The sequence below is a fragment of the Hyaena hyaena genome, unplaced genomic scaffold, assembly GCF_003009895.1.
Source record: "Hyaena hyaena isolate Hyena2069 unplaced genomic scaffold, ASM300989v1 scaffold_86, whole genome shotgun sequence".
Classification (NCBI taxonomy): Eukaryota; Metazoa; Chordata; class Mammalia; order Carnivora; family Hyaenidae; genus Hyaena; species Hyaena hyaena.
Genome location: NW_024080721.1, coordinates 1,223,354 through 1,243,181, shown reverse-complemented (window position 1 = coordinate 1,243,181; position 19,828 = coordinate 1,223,354). Strand labels below are relative to the sequence as shown.

General features: G+C 55.4%; 1 protein-coding gene across 1 annotated transcript in view; it reads left to right on the top strand.

Annotated features, from left to right (window-relative positions):
- Positions 1–622: 622 nt before the first annotated feature.
- EFHD1 (EF-hand domain family member D1) overlaps positions 623–19,828 on the top strand; it is a 41,955-nt gene continuing 22,749 nt past the window's right edge. Inside the window, exon 1 of the mRNA XM_039234545.1 lies at positions 623–1,054. Within this exon, the coding sequence (XP_039090476.1) occupies positions 765–1,054 (290 nt within the window). The 5' untranslated portion in view covers positions 623–764. The remainder of the gene's footprint in view (positions 1,055–19,828) is intronic.

Here is a 19,828-nt window from a genome sequence, read left to right as displayed (position 1 = left end):
TCCTTTTTCTTTTCTTTCTTGTGTGTTTCACAGTAAAAGCCAGAGCCCCTGAAGCCACGCTGGGGTCTTACCTCCAGTGGAGCCACGAGTTTTGTCTCCTTTGCTTACTCTCTTTTCTGCTTATTTGTGTTTATTTTTAGTACGTTTTGGCAACATTTACTTTGAACGAATGTTAGAAACGCTGCCCCCCACTCCCTGCGGGCGCCTCCCACTGCCAGACCTCGCGACCACCGGGTGCCTCTTCCAGCCACGGGGGCGCGTGGGTGTCACCTGAGGGCGCTCGGTTTTTCCCACCCCCAACCTGTCCTGGGGCGCGAGCCCCTCCAGTCGGGGTGTTTCTGTGCAACGAGAAAGGAACCGCCCGAACGGTCGGGAAACTTTCCCGCTGCCGTTTCCCCGGGGACCGCAGGGTCCCCTGTCTCCCTCCGAGCGGGCTCGGGCGTCAAGGTCGGAGGTGATCGGGGCGTCCGCTCCGTGTCCTGGGGAGGGGCCAGCCTCCCGTCCCGAGCCCCGGGGAGGGGGCAGCGGGCGGGCGTCCCCTGGAAGCAGAGACACCTGCGGCCTCCGGGCGGGCGGTCCCGGGGCCCCGGCGCCTCCTTTAAAGCCGCGGCTCCGCCCCGCCCGCCCGCCTTTCCAGCCCGCGGTTCCACCCAACCGCCGGATTCCGGCCGCCCGGGCAGAGCGTCGCAGAGCCGCGAGCCCCCGAGCCGGCCGCCCAGTCCCCTCGTCGGGTTCCGCGTCCCCGGGTGCCCGGATCCGCCGCCATGGCCAGCCAGGAGCTGGCGCTCAAGCTGCAACGGCGGCTGCAGTGGGAGGAGGGGGCGGAGGGCGGCCTCCAGCCCGCGCCCCACGCAGCGCCGGCGCCCGCGCACGAGGTCCCCGGCCGGGCGCCCACCGCCTGCGCCGACGCCGAGCTGAGCGCGCAGCTGAACCGACGGCTGGACATCAACGAGGGCACGGCGCGGCCCCGCCGCTGCAAGGTCTTCAACCCCTACACCGAGTTCCCGGAGTTCAGCCGCCGCCTCATCAGGGACCTGGAGAGCATGTTCAAAAAGTGAGCGCCGCGCGCCGCCCTGCGCTTTGCGCCTCCGAGGACCTTGCGCTGGGGACCCGAGAGGCGGGTGCGGGGTAGGGAGGAGGTGGTGGTGAGCGGGTTTCCCGGCCCTGCTTGGTGGGACAAGGCGGGATAGTTTAGGAGTTCCGGGGGTGCCCTTAGCGTCTAACCCGCGCCCCCAGGCCCTGCGCGCCCCGAATCCGTGCCACGGCGTGCCAGGGCCGTGGCCGCAGCTCTGCCCGACCGAGCTCAGAGGTTCCCCGGGGCAGCCGAGCCGGAGTCCCACGCTCCCGGGTCCCGGCCACGGCTCCCGCCTCTGCGCCGCGGCTGCAAGATTTGCCCGCAGCGCAACTTCTAGGAAACAGAGTCGCGCAGCGCCTCACCTGCCAGCTTTAACTTTATCTCCCAAGGGAGAAACTAGCCCCGTTGTCCTTTTATCTGTTAAAACAAAAGAAGAAAGTTATCCTTGGCTGCCGCTCGGGGGCTGAAGTACCCACAGAGGCTGAGAACTGAGAGTTTCAGGACGTTCCTGGAGCGCGCGTATCTTGGGAGCCTCCTGGGGGCGTCGCCTTATCTGTTTGGGGCAGAAGGCGCCCGTCGGAACCGGACGTGGCAGGTGGCAGCCGATCGGACTGGGGCTCGCTCCTGTCCTGCTGTGAACGCCCCGCGCGGCCGGGGAGCTGCTGGCGCGCCCCAACACCGGGCCATAGAGAGCCCCCTCTGGTTGTCTTTGTATTATTGGAGTTCCCTGGACCTCAGTTTCCTCATCTGTAGAGAGAGGGCAGCGATCGTCTCAGCCTTTTAAGGCCAGATTTTGCACACCATAAGCTCCTAACCAAGCTATTAATATTATTTCCAGAATTGGGCCGAGACCGGAAAAATGCTTGAGGGAGCGAAGGCCTCCGGCCAGGTCATACTTAGGGCGTTTTTAAAAGCGCTTGGAATGTGTTTGTCCTCCGCATGAAGGTTCTATTTAAAGGCTCTGTGGCTGGCACTGTGTGGCCAGAGCCTTGCCCCCTTCCTGAGGCTGGGCTGTTGTCCAGCCTCCGCCTCTGCGTGGAGGTCAGTGGAGGCTGGAGACTCCCTGCCTCCTGTGCTCCCCTGACACCCCGATTTCCCGCCCCCGGCTTGCAGGCACTGTTCTCTGGGGTTCACACGTGCTGGGTGTAGTTTGGGGAATTAAGGAAGACTGAGTTGGGGGGGAGGGGAAGCATTTGGAGTGGTGATGGAAAGACAATGGGTAATTGGTTTGTCAGAGCTCCTTTGATTTATTTCGGGCTATGCTCTGGCTCTGTCACTGCCATGTCCCAGCGGTTTCTAGTAGTCCAGTTGGATTGGAGGGGGGCCGTCTTGGGGACCTCCTTCTTCAGTTTGCTTTGAGGTAACTTGGGTTTCTTTTATTTATTCTTTTTTTTTTTTTTTCCTCTACAGAACAATCTTTGCAAGGTTAAGTTTGTTGGCTACCTACGTGTTATAAAGGGAGTCCACACAGGGTCTTGGGGGAACAAGCAAGGTGGCATGCGTGAGGAAGCAGGCTCTGGAACAGGGTCAAGCTCAAGGGAAGGCAGCCTGTGGTCCAGGGTCCCAAGAGAGCTGGCCGTCTAGCCTTTGCACGGTGTCACACGGTGGTTCTCCAGAGCTGCGGTGTCGGTCAGAATTCTAGGTTGGGTTTTCTGTCACTTTCACCCAAAAGTGGCATACAAAAAAAAAAAAGAGAGAGATTAATTGGCTCAGCATCGGTGTCAGGTATGGCTGGACCCAGGCGCTCAGATGATACTATCAGTGCTTAGTTTCTCTCTTTCTTAAGCCAGCTTCCTCTCTGTGTTGTCCCCCTTCTCAGTGGCTTATCCCTGTGGTGGCAGTCTGACCACAGCAGCGCCAGTCCAGCGGGACAGAGTAACCGCAGCAAAGGCCTTATTGTCTCTTTCTCTCTTTAGCTTTACTATTGTTTCTTACTGGCTCTGAACCAATTGCCGTGGCCAGGGGACTAGGTTGCTCTGATTGGCCAGGCCTCAGCCACGTGCCCCACCCCTGCAGGGAGGAGTACAGACTTGGCCGTGGGGAAGAATGGCTTTCACAGGCAAATCTGGGGGCTCTTGCAGAGGAAGGAGGGTCAAATGCTGGCGGCTTATGAATGATCTTCCTGGGTCATCCTGGACCTGGATCATGGGCGCGCTCAGGGCTGCTGCTTTGTGTACCTTCAGCCACGAGTGCCATGGCTGGACTGCCTGGCTCCTGTCAGCAGGGAGTGGGACCCGAGGCCCGAGCTGCTGCAGAGACGCCTTCCTGGGAATCATCCCTATATGTCCCAGAAGGCGAGAGAGGCAGAGCTGCCCCTCCGGTTCGAGTGAGCTGAGCAGTACCTGGAGACCCCAGCACAGCGGGAGGGATCGGTGTCACCTCTGGATTCCCATAGGTGTAGAGCTGATAGGGCCTAGGACCTGTGACCCTGAACAAGTTACACCATCCCTCTAAGCTTTGGTTTTCTTGCTGGTTCCCCTGAGGGCCAGGCAGCTGCTGTGGCCACCCGGGCAGGGCCCCCTGGGAAATGCTGCCTTGCTTTCCCCACTGTGTTTGGAAAGGCCCTCCTAAACCGGATGTTGGGACTCAATTATGCATCATGAGTGTGGGGAGGGTGGGGACACAGCCCCCTTATTCCAGGGTCAATTGCTGTGACTGTGACCATGGACAAGTTGCTTAACCACTTCTGGCCTTTCATCTATAGGATGGAGGCGAATTGTTCCTTTCAAGGGGGTTTGTGAGAACCTGGCGAGCCCACTTTGGCTCCAGCCCTGTGTCTGCGTGCCCTGCCCCACTTTCGGGCTCCCTGCCCCCACAGAAACAGGGATGGCAGGACCCCAGTGCCGGGCTCCCACAAACTCAGCACCCTTCCTTTGAGCTCGGCAGTTTACCCTCAGAGTGCGTCTGCCCAATTTCCCTGGCTGTCCCCCACCCCACTGGGGTCAGCGGCTCCCAGGCTGGGAGATGTGTTACCTGGACACTTCTGACTCGGCTCAGCAGGCAGCAGTGACCTTAGGTGATGGACAAACCCCTCCTCCCGTGAAGGGGCCCTGCTGTGCCTTAGGGGCCTTCCTGCCCTCCTGCTGCCTCAAGGTCCCTCCGGATGGCCACCTGGCCTTGGGACCTGCCTGAGCCCATCTGCCCAAGGGGCCACCTCCACCCAGGAAGGCTGCTATTGGGCTGGCCATTCAGGGATTTGCCACCTGCCCGGGCCTGGCCCTGCTGCTGGCTGTCTGCCGCCTGCGGAGTAGCTCCTTGATCCCAGCCTTGCCCACAGCACAGCCCTTGATTCCCCGGGTTTCTCTTTCCTGTTTTCTTCTTCCTGTTGTCCTTCACAACTTAAAAAAAACAAAAACAACGAATTTTAAAGTACATGCGGATAGGTCCTCTTCAAAACCTGATTGTTCACTCCATCATTGACCCCTATCATCAGCTGCCTTGGCCACTCACCGAGGGCCTCCCGGGCTCCTATGCTGCCCGGAAGAGCCCTGCACCTGCCGACCCCTCCCTGACCCTCTTCCCTGCCCTGCGACAGAGTCACCTGCCACAGCACGGGTCCAGCCAGCACTGATTGATTGATACCGTACCTCTGTCCCCACTTGAAGTGTGGCCTCTTCCTCCCTTTTTCTTTTTCCCTTTGCTTTTCTACGCATAAATTAGAGCGTAAGCATGTTAAAAATGCCTAAGCACATGTCACGCACCAACTTCTTTCCCATCGCCTGCTTTCCCGACCTGACCCACCGCAGAAGCAGGGTTGAGGCTGTGAAGAGCATGAATGTGGAGCCAGGCTTCCTGGGTTCAGACCCTGACTCTTTCTCTTGCTACCTGGAAGGTTACTTTGGGCAGGTTACTGAAAAGTGTCGTACCTCGGTTTCCCTTTCTGTCAAACGAGGATAGAACAGTCCCTGCCTTGTGGGGTTGTCGTGGGGATTAAATAAGCTAATGTGCGTGAAGCAATTAGCTCGGCGCAGGGCCCACGGTGAGGACCAGGGAGATTTGCAGCCCTCATTTGCAGATGCTCACACAGCTGTAATTATGGTGGATGCACATGTTTTGTGGCATCCTTTTTTGTTCAGTAACTTAAAAGCTCTTTGCAGTGTCTGATTTACCCTTTTTAAAGTTGATTTCTTCCGCAGTTTGAGCTGCAGGGTGGCGCCCTGGCCGCCTGGTGAGTAACTGGTCCCCCTGGGACTGTGCCCTGCCTTCCTGCCCTTCCAGGCTGTCGATGGGGGTCACTCGCTCCACTGCTGGACGAGTGGATGAGTGTCCTCCGGCTGCTGTGACAAAATGCCACAAAGGCGGTGGCTCTAAACAGCATGAAGATATTCTCTTACCCTTCTGGGGGTGGGAACTGGAACCCAAGGTACTGGCAGGGCTGTGCGAGGCCACGGAAGCTTTAGGGAAGAATCCTTTCACGCCTCTTGTAGGTAGCTTCTCGCGCTCACCGGCAGTGCTTGGCGTAACCTTGGCTATAGACCCGTCGCTCCCATCTCTGCCTTGTTCTGTCAAGTGTTCCTTAAAAACAAATTTTTTTAAGTTTATTTATGTATTTAGAGAGCGTAGGGGAGGGGCTGAGAGTGAGGGAGAGAAAGAAAGAATCCCAAGCAGGCTCTGCATTATCAGTGCAGAGCCCGATGCAGGGCTCGAACCCATGAACCATGAATTCATGATGTGAATAGAAGTTGGATGCTTGACCGACTGAGCTACCTGGGCGCCTCAAGTGTTCCTTTTTTTTTTGGTTTGTTTTAATTTTTTTAATGCCTATTATTTTTTTATTAAACTTTTTTTTTTTTAACATTTCTTTATTTTTGAGAGACAGAGGCAGAGCATGACAGAGCACAAGTTGGGGAGGGGCAGAAAGAGAGAGGGAGACACAGAATCCGAAGCAGGCTCCAGGCTCTGAGCTGTCAGCACAGGGACCGACGCAGGACTCGAACCCATGAACCGTGAGATCATGTCTTGAGCAGAAGTCTTACACTCAACCGACTGAGCCGCCCAGGTGTTCTTGATGGTGTTCTCCTTGTATGTGTGTTTTTATATGGCCTCCTTGTAAGGACACTAGTCATTGGATTTAGGGCCCACCCTAATCTAGTATGACTCTATCTTAGTTTAATTTATTGTATCTGCGATGATCCTGTTTCCAAACAAGATCACATTCTGAGGTTCTGGGTGGCTGTGAATTTGGTGGGGGGATCCTATTCAACCCATTACTGCAAGTGACCAGAGTTACCTAGTCCCTGAGCACCATGACTGCCTCCTCCTTGCCACCTGAGAGATTGGGGAGCTGGAGCAGGGAGGCCTAGAGGCCTTCAGATTTGGGAATGTCAGAGCCTTAGCCAAAGCCCGCATGTTCCTACCCTCAGCAGAAGGGAGCTCAATCTTCCCAAAGCCCAATCCTAATGGAAATGGAACTGCCATCTAACTACAAAACACAAAACCAACAGACCCCCCTCCGCCCCCCTCTCCTTACCTCTACCCAGTCCAGAAGTGCACTCACTTTCAGCAAAAATTTCAATTCAGAGTTTCCAGATCCAGATTCTGATGTCTCCCTAATTCGCTCAGAGCCTGACTTGACGGGCACAAAGTACGCCTGTTCTTTTTGTTCGGGGCTGGAGAGATTCATGCAGATATCGCAGAACGTGCTTTGATCTTTTAAATTTGATTTTCCTATCTGGAAGTGTTTTGCTTCAGGATTTCTTACATTGTCAAGGTTGGGAAAAAGAGCTGGACCCCCCCCCCCAGCCTGTGAGCATTTTGGGGTTTTGGGGTGGGGGGGGTCACTCGTCTCTGCATCCCTGGGGCCCAACGCAAGTGAGCCTGGCTGCCAAATGCTGTGTTGTCTGAGGCAGAGAATTTTCGACTGAGTATGGGAAGCCAGAGGCATCACCAGCCTGGCCAGAGAAATTTCCCTCTTCATTTCCAAGTGTGTTACTGGATAGCCCGAGCCAAGAGAACAGTGGCCTGATTTTAAACGAAGAGTGAGACGGCCTAGAAGAAACTGACTCTGGGTGTGTGTCCAGGGCTGGGCGTGTGTAACAGGAGCTGGTGGAGGTCAAGGCTAGACGGGAAATTTTAATTACCCAGGGCTTGATATTCAGGGGCCTTTTTCAAAGGGAGGTACTGAGGGCAGCCACTTAAGGGTGGGACCCAAATGCAGCATCTCAGAGGTGCCTGGGTGGCTCAGTCAGTTAAGCATCTGACTTTGGCTCAGGGCATGATCTCATGGTTCGTGGGTTCAAGCCCCGCGTTGGGCTCTGTGCTGACAGCTTAGAGCCTGGAGCCTGCTTTGGATTCTGTGTCTCCTTCTCTCTCTGCCCCTTCCCTGCTTGCTCTCTCTCTCAAAAATAAATGAACATTAAAAATTTTTTTTAAAAACAAAACAAAAACAAATCCAGTATCTCCAAGTGTGGCTGCCATGTTTTTGTAGCTATACCTGATGCTTGTGGTTCAATCCCCCAAAGGAAGGGTGGGAAGAGGAACATCTGGCTTTGGGAAAGTTGTCTTTTTATTGATAATCCGAAATGGTGATGTCATGACTGCCCTTCCAACGCCCACGTCACCACTAAGCACGGAAAAGGCGACGATGTTGTGGAACTGCTTGTTCTTATGTCCCCCACCCTCATCCCATTTATTTTTCTCCTCCTTATTCTCCTCCCTGGAGGGAGGGAGGAAGGGGTGTGGACAGAGAGGGCAGGCATTTGCAGTAGAGGTGAGGAGAGACAGGGTTTCCTGGTGGCGGGGAGAGGGGAGGCAGTGCACCCACTGTCAGGTGCGTCTATTGAGTGAATTGACTTTGGTTTTTGTTTGTTTGTTTTTGTTTTCTTAATGTTTTTTATTTATTTCTGAGAGAGAGAGAGGCAGCGTGAGCAGGGGAGGGCCAGAGAGAGAGGGAGACTCAGAATCTGAAACAGTCTCCAGGCTCTGAGCTGGCTGTCAGTACAGAGCCCGACGTGGGGCTCGAACCCACGAACCGTGAGATCATGACCTGGGCTGAAGTCGGAGGCTTAACCAACTGAGCCACCCAGACGCCCCTGAGTGTATTGACTTTGAAGATGAGGAAGGTACCTTAGAGAAAGGCGAGAGCTTCTGACTCCTGGATTTAGATTTGGAATTCCCTCACCCGCACTGGATTTTGCACATTTGACCTTGCTGACCGCGGGTGGGGCAGGAGAGCCCTGGGCTAGTCTGAATTCCGGGGGGGCGTTCAGCCAGAACCCAGGCTGGCTTCTGTTTCAGGGCTCTGGTCTCTGGCAGAAGGACACCTTGACCTGAAACTATTTCTTAGACCTGTTCAGGCACCAGTTGTTTCCATTTGCCAGTGGAACCCAGTGACATGCGTGCTGACCCCGCAGAGGGGAGTTGGGAGGGGGCCCATGGTTCCTGGAATCACATCTTTGCTGGGAGTTTCTTTCTCCTTCCTTGCTCCCCACCTCTCTCTCTGGGAAGTGTCCTCCACCCTTCTTATAGAGCCTTCACATTTTATGAGAATTTGAATAAGAGGAATGTGAAATTGAGTGAGTTACTGAAATCTCACATTATGCAAAAGAAAAAAAGGCCCTTTCCCCTTCTCCCATGTAAAGTTAGTTAATAAGTGCCCGGCTTCAAGGCTGTGAGGTCTAAGGGACTCTATTTGCTGGGTCCTACCCGTAGTCCAACTAGCAAATAGAAGCAGAAATAGCTCCTTCCCAGGGCACCCCGGGGGCTCAGTCGGGTAAGCCTCTGACTCAGTTTCCCTCTTTGTGAATATCTGTACCGTGTGTGCCTTCGCATGTCCACGTGTGCTGACACGTGTGCTCAAGTTCACGCTCACCCTCACATTCAGCACCTGTTCTCCCCCGTGTCATATAGTCCGGCCTCTACAGCCTCTTTCAGCTCCTGTGTCCCTTGAGTGTTGGTGATCGAAGGGTGTTTCTGGTCCTAAGTCCTCGATGCTCCTTGGAAGGCCCAAGTACAAGGGCACTTGAGTTGTTGGAGCAAGGACTGCACTGTCCTGCGGAATGAAACGTGTTCATGCTCAGTGCTCTGCCAGGAGACTTGTTGGTTTCAAGGCTGCGTGACTTTTTGTGACCCCTTCCCTAGCGTTCCCCCCGTGGGGTCCCACATCATCCATGTCTATGCATTTACTAACCGTAATCTGCTGTGGTACCATAATGCTGCTGAGGATGAGCCTCCTTCTTACCTACTGTTTATGAGCCATTCATTCGTTCATTCATTCATTCATTCATTCATTCAGCTAAGTGTCTGCTGGGTGCTGGGATTATACAGATTGAACCAGAGGAGTCACTGCCCTTGAGAAACTCAAACTCTTAACAGTGAGCTGGATGTTTTAAAAGTTTGTTTATTTATTTTGAGAGAGAGAGTGAGAGAGCGTGAGCAGGGGAGGGACGGAGAGAGAGGTGGGGGAGAATCCCAAGCAGATTCCACACTGTCAGTGCAGAGCCCGATGTGGGGTTAGATCATGACCTGAGCCCAAGCCAAGAATCAGACGCTGATTCAGACTTGAATCAGACTGAGCCACCCCGGTGCCCCAACAGTGAGCTGGCTATAAATGGTACTGCTTGACGGGGGTGCAAGTCCTGGAAAGGCCAGCCACCACCGGTGTATAGGACACTTCATGTTAGCCTAGCAGCCCCCATGAGGATGCAGGGAGCCCTGTGACCTCAGACTGCTGCATTCAGGGTAGGAATCCTGGTCTTTCTAGATGTAGTCAGGGAGGAGCAGCCCACCAGGACTGGGAGGGGATCTAGGTCTTCGAGCGAGGGAAGCACTGAATGAAGGCCCTGGGACTGAGTGTCCTCAGGGCAGAGGATGGCGGCTGAGCGCCTGAAGCGTGGTGGGGACCCACTCGACCATGGAGACCACAAGGAAAGGAGGCTATAGCTTTGGTTCAGTATAGAGAAGAAAGCTTTTTCATGGTTGGAGTTGCGGAGAAATGGAAAGAATTGTCTGGAAGGTGTTGACCTTTTCCCCGGGGTTTCACTGGAACGTAGGCGGTCCAACTTCTGGGGGTGAGAAGTTTGCAGCAGGGCTTAGGGAGGCTGGGGGATGGACTGTATGACCTTCAAGTTTCCTTTGAGCCCTATGGTTGTAGCAGGAGCTTAATTTATTTTATTTTATACACACACACACACACACACACACACACACACATAGAGAGAGCGAGCGAGCACAAGCTGGGGAGAGGGGCAGAGGGAGACAGAGAATTTCAAGCAGGCTCCATGCTCAGCATAGAGCCCGCTACAGGGCTCGATCCCACTACAGGGCTCGATCCCACAACCCTGGCTGGGATCATGACCTGAGTTGGAATCAAGAGTCTGAGGCTCAACTGAGTGAGCCATGCAGGCACCTCAGGAGCTCTCTGCCTCAGGTCTTCGGACCCTCTGAAATCCTGTATCGAGTTGTGGGCACCCATTAGCTGAGGGCATCCAGCTTCTCGCTGGGTTGAAGGCCCGTCTCCCCAAACCTGAGATCCACTGGTTTGGAGGGAACAGATTAGAATCTCCCAACTAAAAGAAAACTTAAAGTATTTTTTGTTGTAAAAGTGTGACGTCCCTGCTCAAAATCTCTTGTGAAATAATAGAGCTATTTATGACCTGGAGAGCGGAAGCCTGAGGCTGTTCTATTCCAAGAGATGGCTGCCATCAGATTAGATACTGACTCATGAACGTGGATGTTGAGACTGCATATGCCATTCCGCCTTGTATTCGTCGGGGGCCTTTGGCTCAAGTTATGGAAAACCCTGCCCTGAACTCCTCGGTGAAGAATCATCTCGTATAACAGGGAGTCCAGAGGATCAGGGGGGCCCTTGGGCATGGTTGGCTGCTGCTGTCGGAGACTCCGTTCAGTCTCTGGTCTCAGTGTTCGGTCCTCCACACCCCTCAGGTCTTGTATTGCCTTCAGCTGGGGGCGGGTAGCAAGATGGTGAGTTCCTCAAAGTCACATAACAGCTGCGACAAAATCATAGGCAGGAAAGAGCTAGAGTTCTTCGAAACAGTGAAGAAGTCTTGGGCGCCTGGGTGGCTCAGTCGGTTGGGCATCCAAATTCAGCTCAGGTCATGATCTTGTGGTTCGAGAGTTCGAGCCCCACATCGGGCTTGTGGCTGGCAGTGCAGAGCCCGCTTCAGATCCTCTGTCCCCCCACCTCTCTCTCGGCCCTTCCTCTGCTTGTGCTCTCTCAAAAAATAAATAAAACGTTAAAAAAAAAAAAAAAAAAAAAAGGACAAGTCTTTCCCAGATGGATCCCCTAAGCCAGACTCTGACATCCCCTTGGCTGGCCTTGGGTCAAGGCCCACCCAGGCCAGTTCCCCGAGCAGCAGGAACCTGGCCAAAATGGGGGTTTGTAAGGGAGGAGTGGAGGGGTGGGGCCCAACAGTGCTCCTTTGGGGCCTTTTCTGACCATTGGACCATGACTCTCTTGTGTCCGTCTTTGTTTCTGTATGGATAGGAGGGGCTTGGATTCTGGAGACCAGGCAGGGAGCCCATTACTGGGAGCTCCTAGATGCCTGGATGTGGGCGTCTTTCCTCTGGGACACTCACTGCCACCATTTTAATCAAGAGTCCCTTTGATTTTTCTTTCTTGATTTTTTTATTAACTTTTTAAATGTTTATTTTTGAGAGAGAAAGAGAGACAGAGCATGAGCAGAGGAGGGGCAGAGAGAGGGAGACACAAGATCCGAAGCAGGCTCCAGGCTCTGAGATGTCAGCATAGATTCCAAAGTGGGGCTTGAACTCACCAACCGTGAGATCATGACCTGAGCCGAAGTCGGGCGCTTAACTGACTGAACCCCCAGGCACGCCACCCCCACCCCCTTGATTTTTCTCCCTGCCTGTGGCCGTGCATTTGACGGTGGGGAGGAGGATGCGCCTGTGTCAACTGCCCTCCCTAAGCCAACTTTCAGTAAAGTGCCTACTTTTGCCTTAAGTGATCCTTCCATCTTATCAAAGAGTGTCGGCTGAGCACCACCCACCTCATCTCTGGATTTGGAGGGCCCAACTGGCTTCCTGGGGCAGATTCACCAATTACACTCCTAGTCTGCTTTTTGACAATTGTTGGCTGATGCCTTCCTTTCCCCAAGCCCCCTCCCCCCCAACCTCCTTTATTCTCTTTATCATTATGACTCTCATCTCTGATTTCCTCTCCTTTTGTAAGGGTCTGCAGGTGGAGACGCAGTGAGTGCATGGGGCCAGCTGCCATCTTGACTGGGCGCCGCATGTGTTGATGTCTCTCCTTCCCTTTAGCAGCTTCTAGTATTGTGTTGAGGGGGCCCCTCTCTTGTAGGAAGGGTGGGTGGAAGGGTAGGTAGAAGGGTATCCAGGCCTGATTTTATTTTCTTTCAGTCTTAGCCTAACTGCCCCCTCCCCCCCACCATGTTGTGGGATGAAGGTAAATTCTGTGGTTTTGGAGGTGAGCTAGTGCCAGCAGCCACCTCCCTGCGCCAGTTCCCGGTTCCAGGCCAGGCCTTAGTGTAGGGGACAGGCAGGGAGCAGTGGGCTCCTTCCGGCCCACACGGGGCTCTGATTCTGAAGTGGTGACCCCCAGCTCTGGTGAACAGTGTGGCTGCCTGGTCTCTCCCCATGTGCGCTGCCTCTGGGTGGACGAACTGCATTTAACCTTCTGCCGGCTTGGATCAGATTTGCAGGAAGTAGGAGGACATTGTCCAGGACATACAAACCGTGTACCCAGGGCCGGCCCCTCCGCCCCTTCCTGGTGGGAACAGAGGACGGATTGAGGCTGCAGCTGGTGCCAGCTCTGGGCTTGGACACCTCCGAGGGGGACCCGCAGTCCGCCTGGCACTGCTCAGGGAACACTGATTGTGCCTGGGACGGCAGTCCTGGCGTCAGACTTCTAATGACAAGATCTGGCCGCTGACCGTCCCAGCTCTATGCCCGTGGGGACCTGGGGAGCTCTGTCTTGGCCTTGGAGAAGTGCTGTCCCCAGATCCTGCCCAGCGCTGCCCTGCTTGGCCTCAGTGACTGGGTCTCTGTGCCCTCCCTGAATGCCTCATGCTTTGCCCACCCCACCCTACAGTGGTCAACTTTACTGAGTACTGGCTCCCCCCGAAACACCTAGCAGTCCCTGCCTACTGTGTGCAGGCACTGCTCCTAGCATTTGCATCTCATAAACACCATGAGGTGGGTTCTGTTATCACCCATCTCACAGATGGGGACCCTGGGACAGAGAGAAGCTAGCTAGCTTGCCCAGGGTCAACCAGCAGGTTAAGTGGTAGAACTGGGATTTGAACCGAGAAGGCCTACACTCTTGTTTCCTGTGCCACTAGTCTCTCTCGCTTTTCATATATAAAAAGAAATTTTTTTTAACATGTATTTATTTTTGAGAGGCAGAGCACGAGCAGGGGAGAGGCAGAGAGAGAGGGAGACACAGAATCCAAAGCAGGCTCCAGACTCTGAGCTGTCAGCACAGCGTCAGACACCGGGCTCGAATTCACAACGGTGAGATCATGACCTGAGGTGAAGTTGGACGCTTAACCGACCGAACCACCCGGGCGCCCCAACAGATATTTATTTTTGAGAGGCAGAGGACGAGCAGGGGAGGGCAGAGAGAGAGAGGCAGACACAGGATCTGAAGCAGCTCCAGGCTCTGAGCTGTCAGCACAGAGCCCAACGCTGGGCTTGAACCTACAAACTGTGAGATCATGACCTGAACTGAAGTCGGATGCTCAACTGACTGAGCCACCCAGGTGCCCTAGCCTCTCTCGTTAATGTCACGACTACCCCCATCCCAGGCTCCAAATCTCAGCCAGCCTTGGCACAGCTCCGGCAGGCTGCCCGACCTCCAAGCCTGGGGCAGCTGGCCTCCCCTTATCCATCTTACATGTTGTGACCTCTTGTCAGATCTCATCACCTTGCTTCTCTAGTCAGAATCCTCTGTGAGTTGGGGACAACATACAACATTCCGTAGCTCCCTATTGCCCGTGGGATAAAGTCCAGGCTCCTCGTGATAAGCAGTAAGGCTGGCCCCTGCTGGGTATTGAATTCTGCTCTGTTACTGGTCGCACCAGCTTGGCCCTGCTGTTACTGGGCTGGTGCCCATCCCCTCACCCTGACTCTCCATACTTTCTAATTTCTAGTAGATTACACTTACCATTGAGTCTTATGACGTTCCCGTCCCTCCATAGGGTTTGCCCTGGGAATGCAGGATGGGTCTTTATGCTTGAGTGGGGCTAACTTCCTCCGGTCCCCACGCCCACCCCAGGGCCAGGGCCAGAGACAGGGTAGGGGTGCCTTGATGTCTGTAGCGGGGTCTGAGCTCTGCCCCTGGAGCTGCACTGGGGCCCTGATTACTGCCTCTGGAGAGCTTTGCAGCTCACGGGCTGTCAGAGGAAAGGGGGCCATCGTGGGGGCCGTGCAGTTCCCTCTAGCAGTGCCACTGACCACATGCCATGCGGGTACCGGCCTGTAAGTGAGATGTGGAAACAGGTGAATGACCACCTTCTCAGGTTGTCCCCAAGATCGTGTGACTGCTCGGCGTGCAGTCAGGGCCTTAATTAGGTCCCTCTGGTTCCAGCCCCGTGTTTTTTCCACCGCGGGGCCGGCGGGTCCCGTGGCCCCCCCACGGAGCTGCTGGGTTTGAGGTGGTGGGAGCCCAGGCTGGGGGACACAGGGAGACGACTGGCTGGCAGTGAAGTAGTGGCGCGGAGATGGAGACCGGGCGCCCAGAGGCTGCGGCCCCGGGTGCTTTTCCTTCCTGTTGGCAGGGATGGCAGAGTCCCCCGCAATCCACTGGGTTGGCCCTGGGGCCCTGGCTCCCCTTCTTCGGGGCCTTCGCCTGCCCTTTCTCTCTCTGACTCCTGGTTTGAGGGCTGAGGAGATGTGGGGACGCTGCCGGGGCTGCCCCGGGCCTGACCAGCTTGGCGTAGAACCCTCGGGTTGTTGGGGGGAAGCCGGTCCACAAGGCTCCTGGGAATTCCCGGGAGAATGAGGTTTCCAGGGGGGTCCCCCCGCCTTGTTTGCCGGCCCCTCACGGCCTGTGTAGGAAGTGTTGGAAGCTAAGGGGAGGCACTCTGTCCTGCACCTTCGCAGCAAGGAACCGACCTTGCTCATTTTGACGTTCCTGCGGAGAACCTGCTGGCCCCCCCACCCCCATTGCCCTCGGGAGGACACAAGTCTCCCAGCATGCCGTGCGGAGAGCAGACTCCACTCCCTCCCTCTGGGACATGCCGCACCTCTGGACTGGTGCCAGTGGCTCCCTCCCTGGCCTCTGCGCTTGAGCTCCCGGGTGGTTCCTGCCCCTGGTCCCAGCCAGCCGCCCCCCCTCCCCCCCTCCGGCTCTGCCCCAGGTTCCGGCCTTCTCGCTGCTCAACAGCCTCTTTGTACCTGGTCGTTGTGCTTTCCTTCAGCTCTGGAGAGGCCCCAGGGAGCGAGTGAGCCGGTGAATGAAATCAGGGCGAGCCAGGAGCTGATTGGAAATCAAAGACTCTGGACTTGAGCTTTAACTTAACTCCTAAGAGTCGCCGTCAGTATTGTGCCCCCCTTTCCCCCCTTCTTCAGAGTCTGCTTACTCTTTGCACACAGTTGAAATGCACTTGGAGATCTGGTTTCAGGGCCTGCTCCCAGCCTGGGGCAAATTGGGGGGGAAGAAGGAAGGAAGGTTCTCTCAAGGGAGAGAGGGAGGAGCAGTTGATTTGACGGCTGGGGAGGACCCTCTGAAGATAGGAAACCAGAAACTCAGAGAACCGGACAGTCAGGGGAATATGGGGGAGAAACGACCGTCCCGTGACCTTGGGCGTTCTGAGGCTCATCTGGAGAGACACAGTTAGGGACACTCGCAGAGGAAGGGGAGCATCCCCGGGAAGGCCACTGGCTTTGGGGATAGTCTGGCGCAGTGCCCTTCTCTCACTTTGAGGTGCCGGGGCACCCCGGGTGTTGTGAAAATGCTCCGCAGGTCTGGGGCGGGGCCTGAGGTTCTGCGCGTCTGTCTGACAATCTCGGTGACCACGGCGCCGCTGGTCTAGGGACCACACTCTGAAAAGGCAGCGCAGGACTTCCGTACGAGGCCTTTCGACGTAAAGAAAAGCAGGGGAGCCCCAGCGTGCCGGAGCGGACGCGATCCTCCCACACGAAGCATTTTCTGGGGCGCTGCCATCCTCCCGAGAACTGCCCCCTCCCGCGCCGGGGGCCCTGGGGAGTTCCTCGCAGCTGAGCCTCAGACAAAGGCTGGCTGGCTTCTTTTCTTCCTTAATGGCGGGCTTATTCTGGGAGGTGAAAACCAAGAAATCCCAGGGGCTTTGCACAGTGGAAGCTGAGAGAGCAAGTGGAGGCTCAGGGGCTGAGCACCGGGTGGACACTGGACACCCAACCATTCCGCCTAGCCGCTGTCCCTGGTCCCCTCCTTAGTAGACCTTTGGTGGTTGAAGGTGGGGGTTACCGGGACCCTTTTGGCCAGGCCAGGGGCTTTCCCGGGGCCTCGGGACACCGCAGTGGGCGTGCTGGTCAGGGATCTCCGCCCGCGCCGCCCCACCCCTCCCCACCCCACCGTCCAGTGCCGGCCCCGGTCAGTAAAGAGCCTTTCTGAGTGAGCCCCGGGAGAGAGCCGCTGCTCTCACACAGGCTGGACTGTCCCTGAGCACGGGCTTCATGGCGAGTCTGCATAAGGGACCTTGGCAGGCCGTGGATCTGGGTTTCCCCCAGAAGGCTAAAGACTGTGACAGCTGTTAGAGGCCCATTTGAGACTGGGCACCTCTTCAGAGCAGGAGCCCAGGAAGCTGTCTTCCTCTCCATGGCTGCAGACAGGCACTGCTGTTAAAAATAGCTGCTTACTGGGCGCCAAGGGTAGGTGCAGGCCCGTTACCTCCCTGCGGGGCACAGGCAGCCCCTCTCGCACCTGCTCTGCAGACGGCTCACCAGTCCGGGCGTCTTCCAAGCCAGTGGCAGCGCCGGGTGTCAAGGCCGGCCTGTGGCTCCAGGGCTGTCCCCAGTGCTGGTGGGACCAGAGTCTGTCCCCGGCAGATCCTGGAGAGTATGAAGATGCCTGGTACTGAGGACCATGGGAAAAGTCTGCCAATTCGGAGCAGGGAGGCTGCAAGGAAGCCCCAGGAGGCAAACAAGGGTGCAGGGTCCTGAGTTGATGGGTGGTGTTTCTTTAACATCCTGGGTTGCTGCCAATAAGAAAGACGGGTGTGTGTGTGTGTGTGTGTGTGTGTGTGTTAAAATTTAAATTCTTGGAAAGAAACTGGTATGAGGAGCTAAGATGGTAGGGGAGGAGCCGAGGGCTTCATCAGGGGACTCGCCACAAGCCTGCAGGCATTTGAAAGACAGAAACTGTGGGGAGGAAAAGGGAATATTTCGATGGTTTGAAGTAGGGGGAGGGGAATGCAGGTTTAGGCCAGGGTGGCTGTGAGGAAGAATGCCCCAGATGGGCCTAGGGCTAGGGCTCTGCGCTTTCCCCTGAAAGCCCAGGAAAGGCCTTCTGTCCCTGGGGGCAGGGTTTAGGGGTGTGGGGGGTGTCTCAGTGGGCGGCCCTGCCCGCTCTTCTGTGCAATGGGCCTTATCTGTCAGGCTGTTCCAGGCGCTGATCCCTTTCCAGGAGCAGGATTCCAAACCAAAAGGAAGGTGATAGCATTTTCATGGGGACGGGAGAGGAGGAGGCAAAGGAGGTTTCCAGAAGGCAGAAAACCAATCCAGCCGCGTGCATCTTTCCCACAGGCCTACACGTTGGTGCTAGATAGATAGCCAGTGTGTACACGGCCTTGTTAAAGGGGCTTCCACACTAGCTGCTTGTGGAGAGGGGCTCTGAGCAGAGTGAAGGTGATGATTTTGCCCCTGGGCCCAGCCTTGAGGAACTCCACTTCCTTGTCACTTCAGCTTCCTGCAACCGCCCCCACCATGAGATGCGATAATGAAGTCCTCTAGCCTTCTGAAGATAAAGGCCTTTCTTTTGTTTAAATACCTTACTTCCCTGGAACGCTTCTCTCTGCCTTAGCTTTGAATAACTAGTCTCTGCCTTTGTTAACGGTCACTGGAGGGCAACCTGGGCATTCTGTTAGGACTGCCTGAATAGCAAGTTTTATTTTCCCCCCAGATTAGTCCTGGTGACTGGGTTGCTCTACCCAGGGTTTGGGGTGAGAGCTTGGTGATCGGGCTAGGGGTCCTTCCGGTTAACCTCAGCAGACCTAGTGACCTTGGGCCCGTTGACTTCAATGGGCACTAGTTCCTTCAACAGTCCTACACGGTCTCTCGCAGAAGTGCTGGAGGGACAAATAGATGGAATTTTTTCAAAGGGCTTGGGTGATGAGACTGTTTCTTCTAGTGTTTTGTAAGATGGCAACATTGGGATTCTCTTGGTCAGAAGTTAATGACTTTGGATATGTGAGCAGTCTGCTGCGGCATGCTTCGAGACCAAACTCAGCATCCAAGAATCCACGCACATTCAGGACTCCGCACTGTGGCTCCGCTCATGTCTGCCAATGTCTTCAGGTGTAAATTGTAGACATTACAATAGTGGTCTGTTTTGTTGAGGCATCGAGTGACCTCTCTGCCCTCTGAGCTCTCATGGGGGTGTGGGGCGCATAGTATAAACTGAGTTAATGATCATCCCTGCCTTCTCTGCTCCCGTGGAAAGCCAAGGGCCTGCTCCGGGGTCCCAGGTCCGTTCTCATCCACAGGAAGTGGCTTCACTGCATGCTTCTGTCACCATCTACCCAGTGGGGTGACTACCACTTCACAGCACTGCTGGATTAAACAAGGTGATTTTGCATAGTGCCCGGCACTTAGTAAGCTCTCAATAAACCATAAACACAGGCGACTATTATTAATTCTTCACAGAGCTGTTGTAAAGATGAAAAGAATTAGTACATGAGACAGTGTGTTGTGGGCCGCAGAGCAGGCCAGTTTTCGTTATTGGGTGCTTTGAATCCCATGTCGTGCACTGCTCACGTGGTCACCGGGTGCTTGGAGAGGATCAGATAAAACAGAAAGATGACGAAAGGGCCCTGGGAGGTTTTTCCTGCCTGTCTCACAAACCCAGGCCCTGAAGGAAGTGACTGGACAAGCCCTGGCGAAGGACACACGCTTCTCGGGAGGGGTGAGGACGCCACTGATGTGTCACTTTCTAATCCTTCTGGGACTTACACAGATGGGCCTTGGCCAGTGCTTCAGGGAGGAACAAAGCCAGGCAAGCAGCCTTCCCTGAGTCTAGGGAGTGAAAGTGGTAGCTGGCTCATGACCCCATACTCCCCTGCCCTGCTCGGCTTCGGACATGTCCCTTCCACATCCACACGCTGGCTCTGTTGCTGTGCCAGGTCGATGGCCCCCTGTGTGACACAGAGGGGTCTGTCTACATGCACCTTCAGCCCTTTTCTCAGGGCTGAAGTGGTCACGTCTGCCTGCCTATTTAAAGATTTCTTGAGGGGCACCTGGGTGGCTCAGTCGGTTCAGGGTTTGACTTCAGCTCAGGGCATGATCTTCTGGTTTTTGGGTTCAAGCCCCGCGTCGGGCTCTGTGCAGACAGCCTGCTTGGGATTCTGTGTCTCCTTGTCTCTCTGCCCCTCCCCCACCTGCACTCTCCCTCTATCAAAAGTAAGCATTAAAAATATTTCTAAAAAAATTTCTTTAAATGCCTTTAACCTGTTTCCAGACTTTGCTGAGGCCCTTTCTGACATACTTGTGCCTTTTCTTAGGCCTGGAGAATGTTTCAGGCTGGAAACCGTTTTTCAAGCCTTCTGGGCTCATGTCGGTCAGAACCCCAGAAGAGAAACCGAAGGCTGACGTTCTCAGCCCCCTCCCTGTGCGTGAGCC